The 24,868-nt window shown below is 40.2% G+C and overlaps 1 protein-coding gene across 1 annotated transcript in view; it reads right to left on the bottom strand.

The window, feature by feature from the left end:
- The window catches only part of lamb4 (laminin, beta 4), a 64,007-nt gene that overhangs the window by 10,979 nt on the left and 28,160 nt on the right, over positions 1–24,868 (bottom strand). The window contains exons 9-27 of the mRNA XM_061722272.1: positions 24,311–24,499; positions 23,308–23,463; positions 23,047–23,150; positions 22,086–22,162; positions 21,354–21,528; positions 19,709–19,837; positions 19,417–19,605; positions 18,146–18,258; positions 16,381–16,492; positions 15,655–15,835; positions 12,245–12,388; positions 11,925–12,156; positions 9,869–10,020; positions 9,421–9,645; positions 7,459–7,676; positions 5,146–5,242; positions 4,690–5,059; positions 3,232–3,392; positions 122–324 (exon numbers count right to left, since the gene is read on the bottom strand). Of these exons, the coding sequence (XP_061578256.1) occupies positions 122–324; positions 3,232–3,392; positions 4,690–5,059; positions 5,146–5,242; positions 7,459–7,676; positions 9,421–9,645; positions 9,869–10,020; positions 11,925–12,156; positions 12,245–12,388; positions 15,655–15,835; positions 16,381–16,492; positions 18,146–18,258; positions 19,417–19,605; positions 19,709–19,837; positions 21,354–21,528; positions 22,086–22,162; positions 23,047–23,150; positions 23,308–23,463; positions 24,311–24,499 (3,227 nt within the window). The remainder of the gene's footprint in view (positions 1–121; positions 325–3,231; positions 3,393–4,689; positions 5,060–5,145; positions 5,243–7,458; positions 7,677–9,420; positions 9,646–9,868; positions 10,021–11,924; positions 12,157–12,244; positions 12,389–15,654; positions 15,836–16,380; positions 16,493–18,145; positions 18,259–19,416; positions 19,606–19,708; positions 19,838–21,353; positions 21,529–22,085; positions 22,163–23,046; positions 23,151–23,307; positions 23,464–24,310; positions 24,500–24,868) is intronic.

The following is a 24,868-nucleotide window of genomic DNA, read 5'->3' on the forward strand; positions in this document are numbered from 1 at the left end:
GGAAATAAGCCCCTCTAAGCTCCCAATCAGAATAGAAAGTCAATCAATCCAGTTCCCCCCAGGCTAAGGCTTGGCATTCTGACTAAGGAAAATGGACAAGTCTGTTCTTACTCGTACTCACCGTCTTGTTGAGTTTGCCTGCACTGAGCTCGTTGATCTTCTTTTCAAGTGGTGCCGAGCCTCCTTTGCTACTGCATGTGCTAAGTTTGGCCTTGGCCTCCTGTCTGGTATCCATGGAGTCTTCTACAGCTTTTTTGGAGTTTTTTACCCTTTTCTCATCTGCCATGAAGGATTTGTTGAGCTCTCCTATTTTTTCCAGCAACTCTGCAACAGGTTTAAATGGAATACTTATATCACTAATAAACATTAAGCAGTATATTTCAGTCCATGATGAAGTCTAAAGAAATGAGCTGAAGGGTACTTTAGGCATTAGTGTATTCCTTCCTTTTCTCTGTGTGCTGGGCACTGAGCACTGGGGGACACATTATTTGGTTGAATGCGAATGAGTTAACATCAAATTCTTCTGCAGTTTTTTGCCAATTAACTGGTTCCAGGTTGTTCAAATTCTGAGCCTACCATCCGAATGTCGCAGCAGAAATCAAGACTCATCAGACCAGGCAATGTTTTTTCCAATCTTCTGTTGTCCAATTTTGGGGCGCCTGCGCGAATTGTAGCCACAGTTCTCTGTTCTTAGATGACAGGAGTGGCACACGATGTGGTCTTCTGCTGCTGTAGCCCATCCACCTCAAGGTTCAACATGTTGTGCGTTCAAGGGTGCTATTCTGCATACTTCAGTGGCAGTGTTGTGCATGAACGAGTTCAAATGAACTGGGGAGCATGAAGTGGGGAGAACAAGTATTTGATACACTGCCGATTTTGCAGGTTTTCCCACTTGCAAAGCATGTAGAAGTCTGTAATTTTTATCGTACTCTTCAACTGTGAGTGATGGAATCTAAAAAAAAAATCCAAAAATCACATTGTATGATTTTTAAGTAATTAATTTGCATTTTATTGCATGACATAAGTATTTGATCACCTGTCAACCAGTAAGACTTCCGGCTCTCACAGACCTGTTAGTTCTTCTTTAAGAAGCCCTCCTGTTCTCCACTCATTACCTGTATTAACTGCACCTGTTTAAACTCGTTACCTGTATAAAAGACACCTGTCCACACACTCAATCAAACAAACTCCAACCTCTCCACAATGGCCAAGACCAGAGAGCTGTGTAAGGACATCAGGGATAAAATTGTAGACCTGCACAAGGCTGGGAGGGGCTACAGGACAATAGGCAAGCAGCTTGGTGAGAAGGCAACAACTGTTGGCGCAATTATTAGAAGATGGAAGAAGTTCAAGATGACGGTCAATCTCCCTCGGTCTGGGGCTCCAGGCAAAATCTCACCTGGTGGGGCATCAATGATCATGAGGAAGGTGAGGGATCAGCCCAGAACTACACGGCAGGACCTGGTCAATGACCTGAAGAGAGCTGGGACCACAGTCTCAAAGAAAACCATTAGTAACACACTACGCCGTCATGGATTAAAATCCTGCAGCGCACGCAAGGTCCCCCTGCTCAAGCCAGTGCATGTCAAGGCCCGTCTGAAGTTTGCCAATGACCATCTGGATGATCCAGAGGAGGAATGGGAGAAGGTCATGTTGAGACTAATGAGACTAAAATAGAGCTTTTTGGTCTAAACTCCATTCGCCGTATTTGGAGGAAGAAGAAGGATGAGTACAACCCCAAGAACACCATCCCAACCGTGAAGCATGGAGGTGGAAACATCATTCTTTGGGGATGCTTTTCTGCAAAGGGGACAGGACGACTGCACCGTATGGAGGGGAGGATGGATGGGGCCATGTATCGCGAGATCTTGCCCAACAACCTCCTTCCCTCAGTAAGAGCATTGAAGATGGGTCGTGGCTGGGTCTTCCAGCATGACAACGACCCGAAACACACAGCCAGGGCAACTAGGAGTGGCTCCGTAAGAAGCAGTTCAAGGTCCTGGAGTGGCCTAGCCAGTCTCCAGACCTGAACCCAATAGAAAATCTTTGGAGGGAGCTGAAAGTCCGTATTGCCCAGCGACAGCCCCGAAACCTGAAGGATCTGGAGAAGATCTGTATGGAGGAGTGGGCCAAAATCCCTGCTGCAGTGTGTGCAAACCTGGTCAAGAACTACAGGAAACGTCTGATCTCTGTAATTGCAAACAAAGGTTTCTGTACCAAATATTAAGTTCTGTTTTTCTGATGTATCAAATACTTATGTCATGCAATAAAATGCAAATTACTTAAAAATCATACAATGTGATTTTCTGGATTTTTTTTTTAGATTCCATCACTCACAGTTGAACAGTACCTATGATAAAAATTACAGACTTCTACATGCTTTCCAAGTGGGAAAACCTGCAAAATCGGCAGTGTATATAATACTTGTTCTCCCCACTGTAGCGTCAAGAGTCATAAAACTGACAAAAAGGGGAGAAAAACCGGACCTGACTTCGTCTCAAGCAACCCTATCTCCATGGGACAAACTTTAAGACTGGAATGTCTGAATTAACTTTAGTTAAGAAACCTTCAATGTGATTTTCCTTTGGTTAAACTACAGTGACATATGATGTAATTATAACATCATATGTATTTCTATATTTATACATCTCTGCCTGTATGTCTCCCTCTCTGCACTTCTGTCAATGTCTTCCTTCATTTCTGTCTACTATCCCTTCCTTTTTCTTCTTCTTAGCTCCATTCTAATGCCGCGTTCCATTTGTCCTCGGAAGTCGGAATCTCCTAGTTCCCAGTCGGAATTTTCAACTGGAACGCCCCTCGAAGTGGGATTTGCTACTGGGAAAGTGGGAGAAGCTTCACCACCCCCGAGTTACCATTCCAAGATGGCTGCAATTCCCAGTTCCCAGTTCCGATTTCCGAGGTAAATGGAACGCGGCATTAGTCCTCTTCTCCTTCGCTTCCTTTCCCCTTTCTTCCACCTCTTCTTGATCTTAATCATTATTTGGATGAATTTAAAGTTCTTTGGCAATTCAAAAGGTTTTTCATTTTTATACATTCCAACAATTAAATTGAAGATCAACACTAATTCAGTTCATTCTTTAAATAGCCCAAATAATGAATATCTATACACATTGTAAGCACGATGCACAAGGCACAAAGCTATGGATTATTTATGAGCCAAAAACAAACTTATGTTTTACAGTGAGTGTGATAAAATGCAATGATACATACCTTCAGTTTTCTCTTTTTCTTTATCGTTTGAGTCTGTGAGTTTGGCTCTTAAGTTGTTCAGCAGCTTCTTAAACTCCAACTGAATGTTGTCAATTTCAGTGTTGACGAGTAAAGATGGATTGATCAGGATCTTATTAGTATCAATGGCATCTTTCAATTTACTGTGGGCAAGACAGAAAAGATACAGACATGTGGATACTTATGCAAGTGTGTGTGTGTTTACATTCATGTATAAAAGTATAGCCATCAATATTAGCATGTAAACGATGAATCATTATATTAGTATTTTCCTGTAAAGGTCTGTGTTGCAGCAGATCTGAAGACGCTGTTGCTGAGTTACTCTGTTGTGAAGAGGATGCTCAGGGTTGTTGGATCTTTGTGTAAAAGGAGGAAGGATGCTGCTCCCTCAACAGATAACTGCAGATGTGATTAAACTCTCCATAACAGACTTATAGAGGATAGTCAACATCTTGCTGCAAACACTGAAGGACCTAAGCTTCCTTACACACTTATGTATGTCTGTGTCTGTCTGTATGTCAATATTTATCCAAACCCCATCAGACTGCTAAACAAACTGTGCAATCGTTCTGTAGTGCATCGCTGTAATGTCAGAGTGCCAAAGAAATATGAATCTAAATCTGAATACAATGACAAAAAATAAATTAAAGCTGCAAGCAGCAATGAACGGTCCTCCACCCTTGTGCACGTTCAGGCTGCAGTGGAAGCTTGTATGACTTGATGTAGATTCTTCAGACTTGGACATTTAGCGGATGAAACCAGCCACGACTCTCTATATAAAACCATTCAAAAGTTATGGCAGAAAGTAGGAACTATCAGATATGGACCAATCAGATGAAGACGCTTTTTGGCGTTGATCGTCGCCACGGTAACGCTTTTGACTGAGAAAAGTAATGCGCGTCGTCGCAGGATGGAGACGCACATTTTGATGTATACGGTTCGGCCGTATTAACTGCCGAAGAAATGGCATAAATTGCGCCAAAATTACACGATTAATTCAAAATGGCCGACTTCCTGTTCGTTTCGGCCATGTCGCCAAGAGACTTTTCTTTAAGTTGCGACATGATACAGGTGTTTTACCGATTTTTGTGCATGTACGTCAAACAGTATTGTGGGGCTTGAGGCACAAAGTTTTCTAGAGGGCGCTGTTGAGCCGTTAGGCCACGCCCATTAATGCAAACCATTAAATATCACATTTATAACCAGGCCTGACTTGCGTGCAAAATTTGGTGACTTTTGGGGCACGTTTAGGGGGGGGAAAAGTTCCTCCTTTCGTCGGAAAAATAAAGAAAGAAAAAGAAGAAAGAAGGAAAATTCCTACAGATACAATAGGGCCTTCGCAGTGTACTGTAAGTGCTCGGGCACTAAAAATAGACACTGGCGGTACTACTTTTAAAACTTGTGGTTCTAAAACCACAGGTTAAGAACTGCACAACTTACATCATCTTCAGGAACAATTTTTCCATCTTCTCCACCTTTGGTAGTGAGAGACCTGTGAGGCCGGCAAGGCTATTCAGCTTCGACTGCATCTCCTCAACCTGCTGCTCGTGGCGGCTGTCTTTGGGCTCCAGGCTATCGCCACGGTCAACAATTAATGTTTCCATCTTCTCTGCAGCTCGTTGGACATCAGTGATGTTTTTGATCCAAAGGCTGATGCACGGATGGCATTCTTTACATTCTGGAAATGTTGACTCATAGCCGGGGGCACACTCATCACAGAGACTACCCGTGACTCCAGTCCGGCAGAAACACTCGCCCGTTTCAGAGTCACACGATGGATCCGCTGTTCCTTCCAGGTTACAGCCACAAGCTAAATACAATGAGGTGAATTTAACCAAAATAAAATGGAACTTTGTTGCAGAATAAGCTTAAAGACAATTTAGATCTTTCACTCACAGATACACTGCAGGTCTGGATTCCCAAAATGATTTTTTCCACATTCATCGCACTGTTTTCCTCCAAACTCAGCACGACATGGACACTGTCCGGTCACCTGGTGAATCACAGCTTCTGTCAGTAGTGTTATCGTCAACCATTCACCAAACATAAGAAGTTATTATTCTTAAAATAATGTTATATTCTTGGAATATTTTCCTTTTATGGTTTATTGCCCATATTTTAAAAGGCTATCAACTTTAACATTGAACCACAATTATGCTTAAACATTACAATTTTGAAACAGTTGATTTCAATTGAGCGCTAAATAAGAGAATTATACCCCATTCGCACAGGATTAAATTATTTGGGGACCTGCGGTCATTTTTAATAATTATGGAGGATGTCTGTGATTCTAATCCTGTAGGAATAGGCCATGTCTGTAAGAAGTAAAACTTCCACAGCAAAATACCTATTTCAGCGAACACTGAGGTCAGGAGATGATTTTAATTCTATCCGAATGCATGTCAGTAATTTGGTGATGTGACTGGTTCTCTTGTCGCCTTTTCTGCCTCTTTCCCGGTTTCATTTTGGAAATTGCGGTACATAGTGCGATATATGTTATAACTTTAGCCTATATCCATCCCCTATAATTGATGATCTGATATTTATAGATGATGATCATGCAGAAATTAATCAACATTAAGCCTTACATGGAGACTTCTGAAAAAGAAGTCCAGATCAGCAGAAGACAGACATGTTTTCTGCATCACGCCTCTGCAAATGCAAAACCTTAAGGGTTTCGAAGAAAGTTCTAGTTATGCTTACCGTTAAATTTGCTGTTACTGTAGTCACTATAGGGGAAGGAAGGAAGGAAGGAAGGAAAGAAGGAAGGAAGGAAGGAAGAATGACAAGAAGGAAAGAAAGAAGGAAGGAAGAATAAAATAAGGAAAGAAAGAATGAAGGAAGGATGAAAAGAAGGAAAGAAAGAAGGAAGGTAGGAAGGACGGAAGGAAGGAAGGACGGAAGGAAGGAAGGAAGGAAGGAAGGAAGGAAGAAAGGAAGGAAGGAAGGAAGGAAGGAAGGAAGGAAGGAAGGAAGGAAGGAAGGAAGGAAGGAAGGAAGGAAGGAAGGAAGGAAGGAAAGAGGAAGGGAAGAAGGAAGGAGAGAGCAGGAGGAAAGGAGGAAGGAAGGAAGGAAGGAAGGAAGGAAGGAAGGAAGGAAGGAAGGAAGGAAGAATGAAAAGAAGGAAAGAAAGAAGGAAGGAAGAATAAAATAAGGAAAGAAGGAAGGAAGGAAGGAAGGAAGGAAGGAAGGAAGGAAGGAAGGAAGGAAGGAAGGAAGGAAGGAAGGAAGGAAGGAAGGAAGGAAGGAAGGAAGGAAGGAAGGAAGGAAGAATGAAAAGAAGGAAAGAAAGAAGGAAGGAAGAATAAAAGAAGGAAAGAAAGAAAGAAGGAAGGAAGGAGGAGGAAGGAAGGAAAGAAGGAAGGGAGAAAAGAAGGGAGAAAAGAAGGAAGGAAGGAAAGAGGAAGGGAAGGAGGAAGGAGAGAGCAGGAGGAAAGGAGGAAGGAAGGAAGGAAGGAAGGAAGGAAGGAAGGAAGGAAGGAAGAATGAAAAGAAGGAAAGAAAGAAGGAAGGAAGAATAAAAGAAGGAAAGAAAGAAGGAAGGAAGAATAAAAGAAGGAAAGAAAGAAAGAAGGAAGGAAGGAGGAAGGAAAGAAGGAAGGAAGGAAGGAAGGAAGGAAGGAAGGAAGGAAGGAAGGAAGGAAGGAAGGAAGGAAGGAAGGAAGGAAGGAAGGAAGGAAGGAGAGAGTAGGAGGAAAGAAGGAAGGAAGGAAGGAAGGAAGGAGAGAGTAGGAGGAAAGAAGGAAGGAAGGAAGGAGAGAGTAGGAGGAAGGAAGGAAGGAAGGAAGGAAGGAAGGAAGGAAGGAAGGAAGGAAGGAAGGAAGGAAGGAAGGAAGGAAGGAAGGAAGGAAGGAAGGAAGGAAGGAAGGAAGGAAGGAAGGAAGGAAGGAAGGAGAGAGTAGGAGGAAAGAAGGATAAGAGAATGAGGTCATTTTGACCCAAAGACAGTACAAGGGTTAATAAAATGCTCTGCCTCCATGTCACCTCCAGGATCGATGTCTGTGTAAATTACATACCGGTACATTTATTTAACATTTATCCAGTATGCATGGAACTAAATGTAGATTTTGAGGTGTAATTTCAGAATTAGCTCAGGTCCAGAGGTAATTTTTATTCCAGTGCAAATAGTGCATTAGATTTAAAGCAGTAAATAAAACCTGCATCCCATTTTCAATTTGAAACAGATATCTGTCATCCCGGTAGCCTTGCCTTGTTACAGACGTTAGAGAGGGAGTTGGTAGGATCACATTTGCAGGGTTGGCATCCCGATGCCCCGTCCAGGTTCCAGTATCCGTCCTCACACTCGTCACACAGGTCTCCCACCACTCCCCTCCGGCACGGACACTGGCCCGTTCTTGGATTGCAAAAGCAGGGACTATCTAGAGGACATTGGGTCACCTGGGTTCCTCGCCTGTCACAAGAGCATTCTAGGAAACACAAAGAATTACATCCACAAGAATTTGTAAATTACATTCAACACGTGCTTGTTTACTTATTAAAGGGTATGAAAGGGTTATCAAAAGAATAAATCACTACCTAAATATCAAGAATTAATAACTAAACAGCACAATCAGTCTCACCCAAAACGCCTATCCAAGTTATACCCAAAGTAAATTGAAAGCTGTTCTTGAACCGTTTGAAGTACATGGATGGTTCTGGTCTCTTTTGAAAGGTAACACTCTCAAGTTTTCCCTCCTTGTCAGAGTCACTAAGTGCTACTATTGAGTAATCTAACTTTGAACACACTGAAATAGAAGGTTTTTATTTCAGCTGGAAATGTGTTGTTGTTTTGTAATCAGATGTCTGCAGATGAGTGAAGCTGTGACTTATTAGCTGGAAAAGACATTGAGACCACAGCATGAAGCTTTATCTAGTGCAATTTCAAATTTGAAATTTCAAACAAAAAATGAGTATTTTACACATGTTTTTGTAAGATTATGTCTTACAAAGACTTGTATTATTATTATTAGACATTAGATTATGTCCCATGGGCATAACTCTTGAACCTTTGAATGTACAGTCATAATTTTGGCCTCTAATCAAAGCTGACACTTAGAGGTATCCTATCATATATCCAGATTCACTATAAATATTGCTGAAATATATATATAAATACATATAAAGAGTCAAAACACGGACGCGCGTCTCATCCAAGCAGCGATTCTCACATTCTGATTGAATTTCCTGCTGTAGGATTTATCCCGACCCACTGAAGCGTCATATCATTGTTTTCAGCATTTCATTGGCTATACAATGTGCCAGTCACCAGGGCGATTGCTGCAATTGACAAAATTTTTTTCATGACAAAAGTCAGACATCATTTCCATAAAGGCGCTCATTCGCTATGAAGTCGGTGGAGGGGACAGGGAAGCTCCTGTATGGCTGGATGACATGTCAATCAAAAGGAGAGGTGCAGGCTCCATTTTGACACCGCGGTGTCCCGTCTGCAGACGTGCAGGACGGAGTGAGAGACATGTAAACATAAGAACATGTGATCATCCGTTGACGATCACATGATCACATGCTGTTTGTGGATATTTACTGGTATAATAATGTATTTTGGACTAAATACTTTACTGGATTGGATCTACTGGACCTTTCTGACTGTAACCAGACCATTTGTGTGGGAATATTTTTGACCGGACTTGTTCTATGAAGCTTCATTGGTAAGTTGCGTCATCTGCGCAAATCTTTGTTTGTTTGATTGTGGTGTTGATTTGTACCACCTGCTATGATTATATCCTGAAATTGTTTATATTGCTGGAATCACAAGAATCATAGCTTTCTAAGCAAGATTTGTAAGGTTTGTACAAGATTTGTAAGATTTGTAAAGGACCTAGTTTTGTAAATTTTGGACTGAGTGTGCACCGAATATGGACTGGATGGACCGTCAGAGTGGCAAACAAGGCTCAGTCAAGGAAGACTCCATCAATGGAAGACTGTGGGTCTCCACCTCTCTGAGGTGAATTTGATGACGACAGTTATTAAAAGGGAACTTAGGATCTATAAAAGTGAACTTCAACAGACGGCTCTTTTTTATCCATAAATCTGTAGACCTAGTTTGGAAACCGTTGGACAAGTCCAGCAGAAAGTTGATGGTGCTTCCTTGCATCAATGAGATGTTATTGAAGATGTTCATGTATTTACTTACTGTTTTTTTTCTGGTCTTACCTTTGCAGGTCTGTCGCAAGGCATTGCCATAGTAACCAGGTTTGCAGTTTTCACAGTGGGGTCCTGCTGTGTTGTGAAGGCAGCGCAAACATTCTCCAGTTGTGCCGTCACATGCATCATGATCGTCTGGGTCAGTGTTGTCGTTGCATGGACATGGCTTACAGCGGGCGCGTGGCAACGTCAGATCCCCATAGAAACCAGGGCTGCATCTTTCACAGCGTGTCCCTGAGTGGGTCAGAGTGGTTCACTTTAGATAAGGCAGACTTTATGCAACCCTGGCTTGGCTTTTCAAAATGAGATCAGGTGAAATGTGCTTTTGTCATGTCATAGATCCAATACCAATTTATACTTATACCTAAATACTGGGCTTACAGGAACCTAAACCTTGAACAAAAACTCACGAGAGCGTCCACAGACTTAAATCAGATGACTTAACGTCAGGTCCTACCTGTGTGGCCCTCCAGGCATTTACAGGTCAGACTCAAGGACTGATGGTCACAAGAAGTGGCAAAGAATCGCTCACTGGTCCGAAGATCCGGACAGAGGCAGGGCTGACAGGGTTGTCTGGAGACTGGGTTACCATGGTAACCATCCACACACCTACATCATCAACACAGAGTTTCCATAATAAGACCACATGTCTGTTTGTGTAGGATTAGTTCTTTTTTTCTTTAGCCCTTTTTCCCCCTCTAGCCTCTTTTCCTATAAGTCAGTGTCAAAACTGTTTTCAGTTGTCAAAAACCTTTTTTATGAAATGGTCACATTTTTCTCTTTCAATCAAATCAATCAAATTTAACATTTGACACGTTCTACTGTGAATAAGATATGGTTCTATGAGATTTAAAAACCATTGCATTTTGTTTGTGTGTACACCTTACACTGCATTCCATTTGTATGTGTTTTTTAGAGTTTAGGAGGCACTATAACCTTTCATGGTTTAGGCAGGTGTTATTAGGGCCCGAGCACTGACAGTGCGAAGGCCCTATTGTATCTGTAGGAATTTCTTTTTTTTTTCTCATTTTTTTATTTTTTATTTTTCCGACGAAATGAGGGCCTTTTTGCCCCCCTAAACGTGCCCCAAAAGTCACCAAATTTTGCACGCAAACCAGGCCTGCCGAAAAATGTGATATTTAATGGTTTGCATTAATGGGCGTGGCCTAATGGCTCAACAGCGCCCCCTAGAATACTTTGTGCCTCAAGCCCCACGAGACGGTTTGACGTACATGCACGAAAATCGGTACACACCTGTATCATGTCACAACTTAAAGAAAAGTCTCTTGGCGCCATGGCCGAAACCCAACAGGAAGTCGGCCATTTTCGATTAATCGTGTCATTTTGGCGCAATTTATGCCATTTCTTCGGCCGCTTCTTCGCCCGAACCGTAACGTGCACCCAGGTGTGTTATACATCCAAATGTGCGTCTCGATCCTGCGACGATGGGCATTACTTTTCTCAGTTAAAAGTGTTACCGTGGCGACGATAGACGCCAAAAAGCGCACCCCCCTTCATCTGATTGGTCCATATTTGATAGTTCCTACTTTCTGCCATAACTTTTGAATGGTTTGACATAAAGACTCATGGGTGGTGTCATCAGACTTAGTTTTGAGTACTTGACCTTTATTGGCATGGATTAGCCCCGCCCCTTCTTCCGATTGGTCGATATCTGATAGTTCCTACTTTCTGCCATAACTTTTGAATGGTTTGAGAGTCGTGGGTGGTTTCATCCACTAAATGTCCAGGCCTGAAGAATCTACAAGAATCTACATCAAGTCATACAAGCTTCCACTGCAGCCTGAACGTGCACAAGGGTGGAGGCCCGCTCATCGCTGCTTGCAGCTTTAATTTTTGTTTGAGTTGCCAACTTTTTTAGGAAGCTCTCATTATATATGCTTATTTAAGATGGTTGTTTTAGACAAAAACACATTTTGGTAAAGAATGCAAGAATAATGTCGACATCTAATCAACTGGCCAAAGCATATTCTCTTTAAAAGGACGCCCCACCCCCCATAAGCCACATTTTGCCATTGAAGAAACTTGCATTGAAATAATGCACAAGATTAGCAGCCATAGCTGTTGAATGAATTGGCAATAAATTACTTTAAACAATGCTTTGATTATTTTGGGACTTAATCTGGGTCTTTGGAGCAATATCCTCGATGCATTCTGTTTGTGTTTCAAAGCAGCTTAGATGTCTGCTAAAGTGAGAAATATGTAAATTCAACTGAGTATAATGGTCAGAGAGAGACAATAAATACAGATCAAAAATCCCAACAAAATCTTGAGGTAGATTATTAAAAGTAAAGTATCAAAACAAGTTTCTGAAGACTTATAACCTTAAGCTTCTTTTTTAGAATTCATAAAGAATCTTTTCTTATCATTGTTTAGCATTTTGTTGAAATTGATGAGTAAATAGAACTGAATTAATTTTAAGAAAAAACTAAAAGAAAAATTGAGGGGGGTCAAAATGATTGTAATCCCTTATACAGAGACATAGAATGTCAAACCTGTCGCAGTGTGGCCCAGTCGAGTGCTTCCTGCAGTCCAGACACACTCCCGTCTCTCCATCACACGTCTCCGACAGTCCGTTGCATTCACAGGGTCGACAGGCGGGGAATCCCCAGAACCCCGTCTTACAGCGATCACAGCGACGGCCGGATACCTCTGAGCGACACGCACACTGACCACTGATCTGATCACACGATTTCGATACAGAGCCTTCAGGTTCACACCTACATCCTGCAAACATCATTTGAGAAAAAAACATTTAGTCTATCCTTTAGTTTTTGAATTTGGATGGATTTTCATATCAGTTTGATGTTCTTACGTTTACATCCTTCAGGTCCAAATCCAAACGTTAGTGGTGCACAGGTATCACAGCAACGGCCAATTACATTGGGTTTACAGTCACAGATCCCGCCCAGCTTACTGCAGGCCTTTCCAAGGGAGCCAATGGCGTTGCACCTGCAGGCTGACACCAAGTGGAACAGAAATAAACAGTTAATGTTTGTAATGCTTTGCAAATGTGACTTCCAATCATGTATTTCAATGTCCGTTTCTTCCTAAAGTATCTGGGTTATAGTCAACAATTGCATAATTTGTCCCATAGCAGCCGCCATAGCCCTCTCTTCTGCAAGGTAATCTCACGAGAGCAGAACAGTTGTCAGTTACTCGTCAGCTCTGTATCATCTTGGCAGTTACCTGTGTCTTGAAGTTTTTTTGTTGCATATTTTGCCCTGCCACAAAGCATTCAACCTATTGGGATTTTTTTTCTCTTCGACCTATTTTCCTCTTTATTGGTTTAACACTGAGTCAGCGTTCAACCCATTGAGATCCTCTTCTTCTGCCGTTTTTTTCGCCATATAACTTCCAGTTTTTTTATTGCAACCATTCAGATATCAAAATCTAACCCTAACCACCCAAGACAGAACCAGAACCACTCTGAAACACCCCAGACGGAATGAAAACCACCCCCAACGACGCAACCTGAAATACCCCAGACAGAACCAGAACCATCCTACACAGAACCAGAACCCAACCAAAACCCCCCTGAACACAACCAGAACTACCTCAGACAGAAACCAGTCATTCCTGTTCTCCTTCCCTTCCTTTCACTTTTTCCCCTTTATTCAATAATAAATTACTTTAAATAATGCATTGATTATTTTGGGACTTAATCTGGGTCTTTGGAGCAATATCAAATGTTCATCTTCTAAGTGTTTTCTCCTGTCTTCAACTCCTCTCTTCTTCCATCATCAACAGTTTTCAAATATTTCAGCTATGTTTTGGCATTTTTTTCCAATTTTTTGCCCGATTTTAGCAATTTCATTCATTTTGATCAGTTCAGATGTTTTTCCACCAATGTTTAGCTCTCATTCAGCTTTCATTAAAGGAGCATGAGGCAAGAATAAGAAATGAGGCTCATTAGTGCCACGACGGCCGTTGGGGGTACTGCAGCCAACAGTGAAGCCGGCACGGGAGAACGGGGAGAACGTGCATGCAGCGTCATGTGACGTCACATCCGCAGCCCAGCGCGGGAAATTCTGGCCCACAATTGCAGCACATTTTGCAGCACACAGCCTGTTCGAGGCAACGGAGAGATACACTAGAGGGCTCATTCTTTTTGGTTTGGAACGCTTCATCTGACATTATTACTAGAAAACTTAAAACGTATACGCATTTTTTTCATAAATCCTGCCTCAAACTTGCCTCATGCTTCTTTAAGCATGACAGCCTTCAACGCTGCATTTTCCGAGGAAATACCTTTTTTTCTAGTACCTTTTCTTCTGCCATTTTTCATAGCTTAACTTGTTCCACAATTTTTTAACTATTGCAACCATTCAGATATCAAAATATTCAGCTCCTTGAGGAGTACAGTGCTATGACTTTTGGTCTTTCAAATCCTTAAACCTTTTAAGATATTTCAGGATTTCCAAGGCCCTTAGAATATAATGGGAAATAGTTTTTGAAATATTACACTTTAAATTTACGTTTACAATGGATTTCAGTAGTGGAATGTTCAGGATTCAAGAATGGGGGAAACTCCCTTTTAGTTTTTGTAAACAATGATGACGTAGACCATATGGGCACGCATTCAAGCAATGGAAGTATGGCGAGGAGAAACAGCTTGTCAAGCTATGCAAGGGGATTATCAACTAAAGATCTTGACCGTTACCTTAACAAGTTGACTTTTGAAAAATGGTGCCCAACTTCTAGATAACTTCTAGACATGCATATAAGCATTTGGGGACCAAACAAACAGTCCATATCCTTGTATAAAACTCTTTGCTTTCTGCCTTGGGATGACATGTTTTGTCATAAACTGGCTAGTCCTGAAAAGCTTGAATAGAAAGTAAATAGACTTTTCTTGTTAAGTGAAGATGTTTTACCTCTCATCTCAAAAATTACTTTAGTTCTAACTAAGGGTTTGGGGTTTTTAGATTTATAGTGTTGTCACGGGACTTGTGCATCATTTGTCCATCACTGACCCACTCATGTCTTCTGTCAAATATTAAGGTATTTTGTCTACATAACTGTTTGACTAAGGTCAACAGTACTGTAGTACTAGTGAGATGTTGGTAAAAATCCAACTGTAAGTAATTGTGAAACTGCCTGGGGAGGAGTCATGCTTGTATTTTAAGTGTTTGATAGGTGAAACCTGAGGCCACCTTCTCTCAAATATGCAATATGCAATATGCTGGTGCTACAAAAGTTGAGAAAAGTGAGAGCTGATCAGGCAAAGCTGCTCTCTGGCCTCGCTGACATCCAGGAGAGACTGACCAGTGTATGGTCGGAGGTGTCCAAAGCTCGGGAGGAGATGAAGTCAGTACGAGCGGAGGGGGCAAAGGCGGCTAGAGAGCCAGAGGACGGCGACTAATCAAAATCTGCATTGACACACGCACCTCCATTGCAAAGTGGATTGCATGCAAAAAGAGGCTTGGACATTAAAATAACTGAACAGTGGACACAGTAGTAAATCACAGGAACGGTGATCAGGATGAGTGGACTGGACACGTGTACAAACATACATGCTATCTGGACTGTGAAGGATGAAATTAGACAAATTGCTATGTGGTAAACTATGTATCTTACTGAATTCTGTTGTTGATGTGATCATGAATCTTACATAGAACGGGGCGGGACTTTGATAAGCGTCAGCTTCTCCCGTACCCTTTTCGTCATGTGCTGAGTATGCAATGTATAATGTTCTGGAGATGAAATGTGTCTATATAAACATGCCGAAATAAACGAAAAAAAAAAAAAAAAATATTGACTTTTGCCATTAAACAAAGATGGTTATGTTTCTCTTTCAAACAATTCCTTGCCACAAATGGACAGTATTTTTGCTCTTTTATTTTCCTCTCCGTTTAATGTGGTATTGTCTCCAGATGTATCTACTGAAATGCAGAGTACTGTTAAGAGTACTCCCAATAGTGATCAGTGGAGGGATGGCCATTTATTGTCTTGGGCTCAGTATCATTGAGGTCTCTTTTAAACTGCATAGGTTGTGAGTCCTTCATCTAGTAGTCTCCTGTGTTTTAAATTTGGATATCTTGTCATATCAATGATCAATCCAGGACCATTTAAAACAGAACCGCTGGTATGTCTAAACATTTTATTCTCACTTTTACAGCATTGAAATCAAAATAAATATATTTCTTAATTTGTTCACAGACTGACCAAACTGTAGTGCTTGTGACTGATATTGTACTGTATGTATACTGGGATTGAGCTTACCGACGGCTCCATTGTGGATTCTTGCTGACAGACCGTTAATAATTCCCTCACAGACTTCTGGTAGAGACTCCTGAGATCCAGACTCTAAAGCCAAACCAGTACAGTGAAAGTCACGGGAAGAGTCAAGGTCACTCTTGGAGCAGAAATCTTGAGCTGACTCAATGCTAGGAATTAGGCCCATCTGAAAATACAGTATAAGCACAGGAATTTGTATTTTCACCAAATGCACTTAAAGAAAGGTATTGTTCAAAATGCAGATCAACTACATAGCTAACTTCAAATGTCTGTAATTATCACCAATTCAATTCAATTTAATTTTATTTATATAGCATCTATTCCAACAGAAGTTGTCTCTAGGGGCTTTCCAGAGACCCAGAACATAAATCCCTGAGCAATTACTATGACATAAACATAACATGAACAATGGCAAGGAAAAACTCCCCTTTAGGAGGGAAGAAACCTTGAGCAAGACCTGGATCATAAACGACAAGCAAAAAACTAGGGGAGAGACAAAAATGGAAATAGTACATTTTACCTGTGTTTATAACATGGGTATTAGATCATTTTTTCCACAATGACATTGCATAGAATGGCCCTGTTGAGATTTGCAGGCTCAAATAAAAATTGCTGGATTTCTATGTTTAGATATTGATCATAATTTTAACAGGAAGGCACCAAGATGAAGTTGAAATGTAGTCATAGATGACCTAATGAAGAGTTTCTTACAGAGTCAACCAGGATGTATGAGCTGTTGGACGTGAGCTGTTTGTGGAAGCGGATCTCCGCAGAATATCTTCCTCCTGCATTCAGACACACGGGAGAGTCCAGAATACTTGCTCTGGAAAAAAAAAGAGCGAAAATACAAAAGTGAACAATTCAAAAGAAACCTAAAAAGGCTTTTGATTAAGTTGCTGTGCAAAGAATATACATTGTTCTGCTCTGTTCAATCTTGCAGACAGCATCAGTGTTGCAGTCAGGTATCTGTCGACCTCCATTATTTCCATGTTTTCACATATATATGCCAGATGACTCTGCACATTTATTATTCCATATGTGGGCGTCCCTGGACAGGTATTTATGGTAATTAATAAACAGAAGGAGCACGCTGCCATTTTGTGATTGATTGGGATTCATAAACATACTCAAGTTCTTACAATTAAAAGAAACGTATGGAAACTTTGTGTAGCTGGAGAAGGTTTGCGAAGGCCCTATTCGTTCATGACTCCACCATAAGAAAGAGACAGGGCAAAAATGACTGCATGGCAGAGTTCCAAGACCAAAACCACTGCTGAGCAAAAAGAACATAAAGACTCGTCTCTGTTTTGCCAGAAAACATCTTGATGATCCCCAAGACTTTGGGGGAAATACTTTCTGGACTGACGAGACAAAAGTTGAACTTTTTGGAAGGTGCATGTCCCATTACATCTGGTGTAAAAGTAACAGCATTTCAGAAAAGGAACATCCTAGCAACAGTAAAACATGGTGGTGGTAGTCTGATGGTCTGGGCTGTTCTGCTGCTTCAGGACCTGGAAGACTTGCTGTGGTAAATGGAACCATAAATTCTGCTGTCTACCAAAACATCCTGAAGGAGAATGTCCGGCCATCTGTTCGTGACCTCAAGCTGAAGCCACTCGGGTTCTGCAGCAGGACAAATGATCCAAATCACACCAGCAACCTCTGAATGGCTGAAGAAAAACTAAATGAAGACTTTGGAGTGACCTAGTCAAAGTCCAGACCTGAATCCCATTGAGATGCTTTAGCATGACCTTAAAAAGGCGGTTCATGCTAGAAAACTCTCCAATGTGGCTGAATTACAGCAATTCTGCAAAGATGAGTGGGCCAAAATTCCTCCACAGCGCTAGAAAAGACTCATTGCCAGTTATGGCAAACGCTTGATTGCAGATGTTACTGCTAAGGGTGGAACAACCAGTTATTAGGTTTAGGGGGCCATCACTTTTTCACACAGGGCCATGTAAGTTTGGATTTTTCTTTCCCCTTAATAATAAAAACCTTCATTTAAAAACTGCATTTTGTGTTTACTTGTGTTATCTTTGTCTAATATTTAAATTTGTTTGATGATCTGAAACATTTAAGTGTTACAAACATGCAAAAGAAAATGAGAAATCAGGAAGGGGGCAAACACTACCTTGCAAGTGGGTGATTTAAGTGTTGTCTTCTGTTCAATTTTCAAAGACAAAAGTCAGAATCTTTAACAATCAATGCCAAAGCTCAAAAAGCTGCAACCATCTCTCTCTTGACTGGATCTCTAAGACTTCATTTATTTAATGAGCACCAAGGGATGATAGCTAGATGTATCTGTAAAGCAAATTTAAATTTGCAAGCTGTAAATCTAAATTACTATGCTGTTGCATTTCAAGACATGGTCCTTTTTGGTGTCTTTGTGGGTCCTATTCATTTGTAAAACAACAACCAGGGGACATTTCGGGGGGGGGGGGGGGGGGGGGTCTGTTGCTTACTGAAGCTGTCTCACCTGGTATTTCCAGGAAGAACCAGATTTTTACTCTCTGTTGGATTAGTGGGGCAGCCTCCATCACCCGGTGACAGCATTTTTATGTTTATTGTTGCCAACCAATCAGAAGGAAACTGCAGAAGAAAAATTAGGTAGAATTAAATACAGGAAATGTATTTATTTTTTTGTAAATAACAATAAATCATTTCCATAGAGAGATCTTAGACTTCACTGGTTTCATAAACATGTTTAAAGACGGAGAAAAAACCTATAGAAGAATAATTAATTTCAGTATTTTATATGATTTGGCATATGTTTGTGCTTTTGATTTCACATCTTCAGTAGAATCTTAGAAAATGTGAATTTGTTATTTAGAAGTTCATCCTCACAGATTTCTAATTTCACTAAAATCTCTCAACTACTGTACCATCTAACGTGCTGGCATTGGTGGGATTTCTAACAGATGTGTTAAAACATTCAATTTGATACATTTTCAGGTGAAAGTGTTGAAGGTGTAAAACCTGATAAGTTAGTTGAACTCAAACTGTTTGAGGAAACCGATTGCCTAAAACCATTTAAGTTTATTAACTCAAACAATTCAAGTGTAAAAATAATATTCCATTGAGGTTCAAGTAACTCAAATATTTATTTATTTATTATTATTTTAATTTGATAGTACCATTCCCTGAACTTAAAACTAATAAGTATTATACACTCATATGTAGTCTAGTCCTTCAGACTTATTTAAAAAGTGTTGATTGTATTAATTTGCATTAAACCAGACTAATTTAATTGAATCTTCTTTATATAAATGTTACCACTTAAGTTCAAGTTACTCAGTTTTATTCCTCTAAATTAAATGATCACATTCTAGTGGTCACAACTTCTAGCTCCTCAATTCATTTTAGGAAACCGATTTGCCTTAAACCGTTTTAGTTGTCATTAGTTAAATAACTCAACTTTAAGTTGCTTTAACACAATACAAACACATCTTATACCAGCTTCAAACATTTATTTAATTCATTTTTGAGTTATTTTAACTGATGGCAATGAGTGACCACAACTTTTTCCAAAGTTTAAGTTATTTCAACTTACTTCTGTTATTAAGATGTACTGTTAGGTTTTACAGTGATTTGAAATAAATAAACACTACCTGCTGTTATGTAACAAATAAAAAAGATACTTTGGTCTTAAAGAACCTGGTCCACCAGTTAACTTTAGTCAGAAAAATGATTGAATCCAGAACCGGGCCAAACTTCAGACTGTGATCCAGAGCGTCTGATTGTCCTCACCTCTGGTTCGTAGTGGATGATGAGCTGGTAGTCCTTTGATACGGGGAGGTTGTCCACAGTAAATAAAAGCCCTGCCCCTGCAAACACTCTGACCAATCCCAGGCCTGTCCACGTCACCGGCTGACCAGGCCATCTCTTTCTGGGAATAATCTGCAGAGCGTGACCCGGGTCCAGAGGAATGGTTTTCGGCTGCAGGACACACACAACGGAGCAAGTCAGAGAACTTAAGGACATCATTGGCTGGAATATGAGTTTTCCACTGGCGAAAGTCTAACAGGAAGTGAATCCCAACCTGCTCCGGTTTCCTGCGGCGGCTTTGTCGACGAGTCCTTTGTAAAATGACTTGTCCGTCGGAGACGTTGAAGTCAGGGCCCTGGCGTGTGAAGTTTTGCTCACAAGGAGGTGAAACTAGTGGATTCACCTGTTAAAACACACAAACTCCATATAAAAACACACACCAAGTGTTCGGTTCTTTTAAGATTCTCCCCACCCAACGGGCGCCAGAAGAAGACATGTTGTTTTATCTCTTTGTGGGTTTTTTTATTTACTTTGTTTGAGTTTCCTTATAAACTAGTTTTAGTCCACAAAAGCAGGTTATAAACCTGCAGAATAGAATAAAGGTTATGGTGTAAACAGCAATATGGATAGCAACATACATAATATACTATAAATACATCTATAAATAAATAAATTATACAAATATAAATTACAAGTATATTTTAGTAGTAGTAATATACTCAGTATATTTAGTGTTATAATAATATAGTATAAAATTACAATATAGTATAGAATAATATCATTAGTGTTTAAACTGAATATGCAATAATCGCAGAAATGCAATGATTCCCCTCACAAGCAACATTGCACATTTAACACTAAATATACATTAAACATTGTACTGCTCCACACAAGCCACTTTGCATTGCCACAAATGAGTTAAACCAAGTCAACACTGAGAATAGCAAACCATTACCTATGTAAAACAGTGAGTGTGGTTTTAAGCATTAACACTGAGCATAGCAAACCATTGGCCACGGTTACATGATGTTTTTTAATTCAGAATTAATTATTCAGAATTAAATAATTCAGAATTACACTATTTTCCTTCGAGTTTACATGGAAATAGTGATTCTGAATTGAGGTTTACATGGAAAACACGTTTGATCAGCTTTATCTAATTCCTCTCCAGGTCTGAGGGTTGGGAAGGTTCTGATTGGATAGGGGGTATACTTGTGTGACAGTTAAGACGCTACTTTTCCAAACATTCACCGCGACTATAAAGCAGACAACTTTACATCAGACCGCAAACAGTATTTTATCAGCGCGACCAAAGTAAACAATAATCAAGCTCTATATATATATATATATATATATATATATATATATACATACAGTATGGATATGCCTTTTTGTTGATCGAGAACTTTTCACTTTCAGCATGTAGACTTATGCTGCGTTCCATTTACCTCGGAAGTCGGAACTCGGAACTGGGAATGACGTCACAGCCGAGTTATCAGCGTTCCAGTTACAAAGTAGGTAAACAAGTTTGTAGTTCGCATATACCACATGAAAAATGTAAATTACACTATAGCAGCATATATATGCCGAACAATACTTGTATACGACTGATTTAGTGTGACCAAAACTAGAATGAAGTGCTACGAATTTTTACAGAGCTCTCTTCTACTGTTTACAACCGGGGCAGCCATCTTGGAATGTTAACTCGGGGGTGGTGAAGACTCTCCCACTTTCCCAGTGGGAAATCCCACTTCGAGGGGTGTTCCAGTTGAAAAATCCAACTGGGAACTAGGAAATCCCCACTTCCGAGGACAAATGGAACGTGGCATTACTGGTTGATAGTTTTATTGGACCTGATACTCATGAAAAAGAGCAAATAGTGTGACTGTTTTTCTCACTCCCTCATCAATGATACACACCAGAGAAGCAGCAGGTGGAGAACGGGGGCGTCTTTTTCCAAACAGCGGGGCAGCACGCTCAGCTTCATACAGGAAGTAGTCCAGTGAAGGCAGGAAGTATCCGGAGGCCGGTTCAGAGCAGCGCCGGCCAACCATGTTGGGTAAACAGTGACACTGTCCTTCCTCTGGTGAACACCTGAAAACACAGCACAGCTTCCTAAAAACATGTATTCCAGGGATTTCTGTCCTATGTCATATTTATCTCATTTCCATGTGAGCTAAAACCCAACACTGACTGTCCTGTCACTCCACATCTGTCTTGCAAGATGCACATCTTTTCAACATTAAGATACTAGTGAATGTATAGTCATTTGCTGGTGGGGACATTCAGAATTAATCTTAAGTTATTTTAGCTATTCATTTATTTCTGTTCTGAAGATGTATCATGAGAAATGTGTCTAGCTCCTTCCATGGTTCCCTTTTTCTTGTCAGCTTGCATGTCTTCTCTCCTTTCAGTGTCATTTTACAATTTAGGATTTGATATGATTTGAACAGTATTATGTAACACGTACATTTTCCAGTTCTACAATAAATCTTTGCTGAATTTTCACATAGTTCTACTACTAAGTGATATTTTGTCAAAATGCTCTATTTGATGAGTGTTTGAATATCTCTGAAGATAAGGATTACATCTGGACCGGACTGTCAGTAATTCCAACACTGAATATAATGAAAAGAGAAATTAAATCATACCGATTGTCATGAGCTCCACCGATGTCACAGTCACATGGTAAACATCTGTTGATGGTTCCTAAACCCCAGTAACCTGGCTGAAGATGGAAAGACATACAGGTATGATTAAATAACAAATTGTGTATGCACATACATGCATACTTATATGCACAGATGTACAATATATGCATATTATATATATATGTATATATATATATATATATATATATATATATATATATATATATATATATATATATATACATAATAGGGGTGTAACAATATATTGTGCCACGAAATTTCGCGATACCAGAACGTCACGATACGTGTCGTGGAGGTGACAAACTGTAGCTGATATTGGGTTATTAATATGAATATATTGTGTTTCCTAGTAACATCCTATTGGTGCAGCGGGATCACGTGATGACCTCGACCCGCGGACCAAAATCTGACTCCGCTCAGAAGAAACTAGTACCGTTTTGGTCCCGATCACGGGACTCTTGGGGGTTTGAGCTCTGAACTTTTACTTCTAAGCTGAGCATGAATCAATCTGTTTTATGATGTAAAGATTGTGTCGTCCCCAAAGGTGTGAGGATGAAACGATAACGAGGTTCACCTTACGGGCTCAGGCTGGAGCAGGTGAAGCTCTGAGCTCTGGCACAAGATCAATAACAGTCATGGTGCATTTGGAGTTTGGGACTTTTCATACTTTATTTATTTACTTTTATTTATTTATTTAATTTTAGGTGTTAAATTTCTGGAAAAGAAAAAAGTGAGAGAAACTATTCCGTTTGTGGCTAAATATTTGTACTTGTATGAAACTGAAGATCATAATGCAAACCTGACATTTACTTTTAGTTCAGTTTGTGGAAAATGGTTGGCCTGGCTTTCTCTTTAAAACTTAAACAGTTATAAAGTTATAAAGTAATAAATGTCAATTGTCACCACAATAAACTGTCTGCAGCTTGTACGTAGAACTTACCAAACACCGATCACACAGTGGTTTACTAGCGAAGGGCGCACATTCACATTCTCCTGTTATTTGATCACATGACCCGATACTTCCCGGCTGATGACACTTGCACTCTGAAAAAACATCAAACACATGCACATTAAAAACCATCAGAGCCACATGATAAGCTGGTTAAAAGCATTAAACATAGAACACCACTGAACTTGAGAAGGACACTGCTCTCCACCTGTTAAAAACTAAAAATAGGTCAGGTTAAATGTGTTGGTTCACCTTGACAACCAGCCGGGTCGTCCTCGCTCAAACCAAAGAAGCGGGGCTTGCAGCGATCACAGCGTTCACCCTCCACGTTTTCCTTGCAGAAACAAGCTCCACTCAGTGCGTCACACTGGCCACCGCCATGAGAACCAGCCGGGTCACAGTCACAGGCTGAAACATCATCATATTAGTGAAAAACTCAAAACAGCTAACAGATCAGCATCAATATCGTATTATATCTTCATCTCAACATGCAGTAGCATTTCTGGTTTCAGATTCATGCTGCGGTTTACTCTATCATCATCACTGAAAAGTAAGCACAGTGGCATATGGGCATTTAAAAAAGTCTCGTAAAAATCTGAAAATCTGCGCAGTGTAGACGGAGCGTAAGTTTGAACCACCTAATCGGTACTTCTGGTCTTTGAGGAACTTAAATTCTCTGTATCATACTTGGAGGAAGAGTGGGTGGAAGAAAGAAACAGAACTCAATCTTTGCACTGCAAAAACTCAAAATCTTAACAAGAATATTTGTCTTATTTCTCGTTAAAATGTCTAATTTTTAGTAAAAAAAAATCTCATTACACTTAAAACAAGACTCATCACTGGAAAAAACAGTTTTCACCTGTTTCAAGTAGATTTTCACTTAAAATAAGTAGAAAAATCTGCCAGTGGAACAAGATTTTTTTGCTTGTAATGAGAAGATAAATCTTGTCCCACTGGCAGATTTTTCTACTTATTTCAAGTGAAAATTTACTAGAAACAGGTGAAAATGGTCAAATAACAAGTTATTTTTCTGGTAATGACTATTTTTTTTAAGTGTAATGAGATTTTTTTACTAAAAATGAGACATTTTAACTAGAAATAAGACAAATATTCCTGGTAAGATTTTGAGTTTTTGTAGTGTGCTTTCCTGGATTTAAATCTGCTCTACCATCATCCGCTTCTGAAACCTGCTACCATTATCAATTTGCACTTTCCTTCATCCTAATGGTAAAGGTGTGGGTGAAACTAAACCTACGTTTGCAGGCCTCGGGGTCGTCCGGAGCTCTCCGTGGATCCCGGTACAGACCCTGGCGGCAGCGTTCACACTGAGGCCCCATCCTGTCATGCTGACAGTCGTCACACACACCGCCACTCACACCGCCCGTGGCTGCATACCGGGCTGCATCAAAGTGGCACGAGTCTGAGTGGCCGTTACAGTTACACCCTGAAGGAGACAGAAACAACAGGTCGTCAGTACAGACTAAAAAGGAAAAAAACTAGCAGTTCACAGATATGAATCTCTTAAAAAAAATGACCGTATTATAATGGACTATAAGCCGCACCTGCATATAAGCTGCTCTATTTAAAAAAAAAAAAAAAAAAAAAAAAGATATACAACCCGCATCCACTCTATTTAAAAAAAAAAAGATATTTCAGCCGCAGATATTTATGTTGTTAGATTAGATATTTACTACATGTACAGAAGGATTTTGAACTGTAAATGATGTACATGTTTGTACCTAAATAGATCCTTTCCTAACAGTGTCTTTTAACACGGCAGCAACTTTGCTGATTAAAACGGGACAGAACCAAG

This window comes from Cololabis saira, chromosome 5 (assembly GCF_033807715.1).
Source record: "Cololabis saira isolate AMF1-May2022 chromosome 5, fColSai1.1, whole genome shotgun sequence".
Classification (NCBI taxonomy): domain Eukaryota; kingdom Metazoa; phylum Chordata; class Actinopteri; order Beloniformes; family Belonidae; genus Cololabis; species Cololabis saira.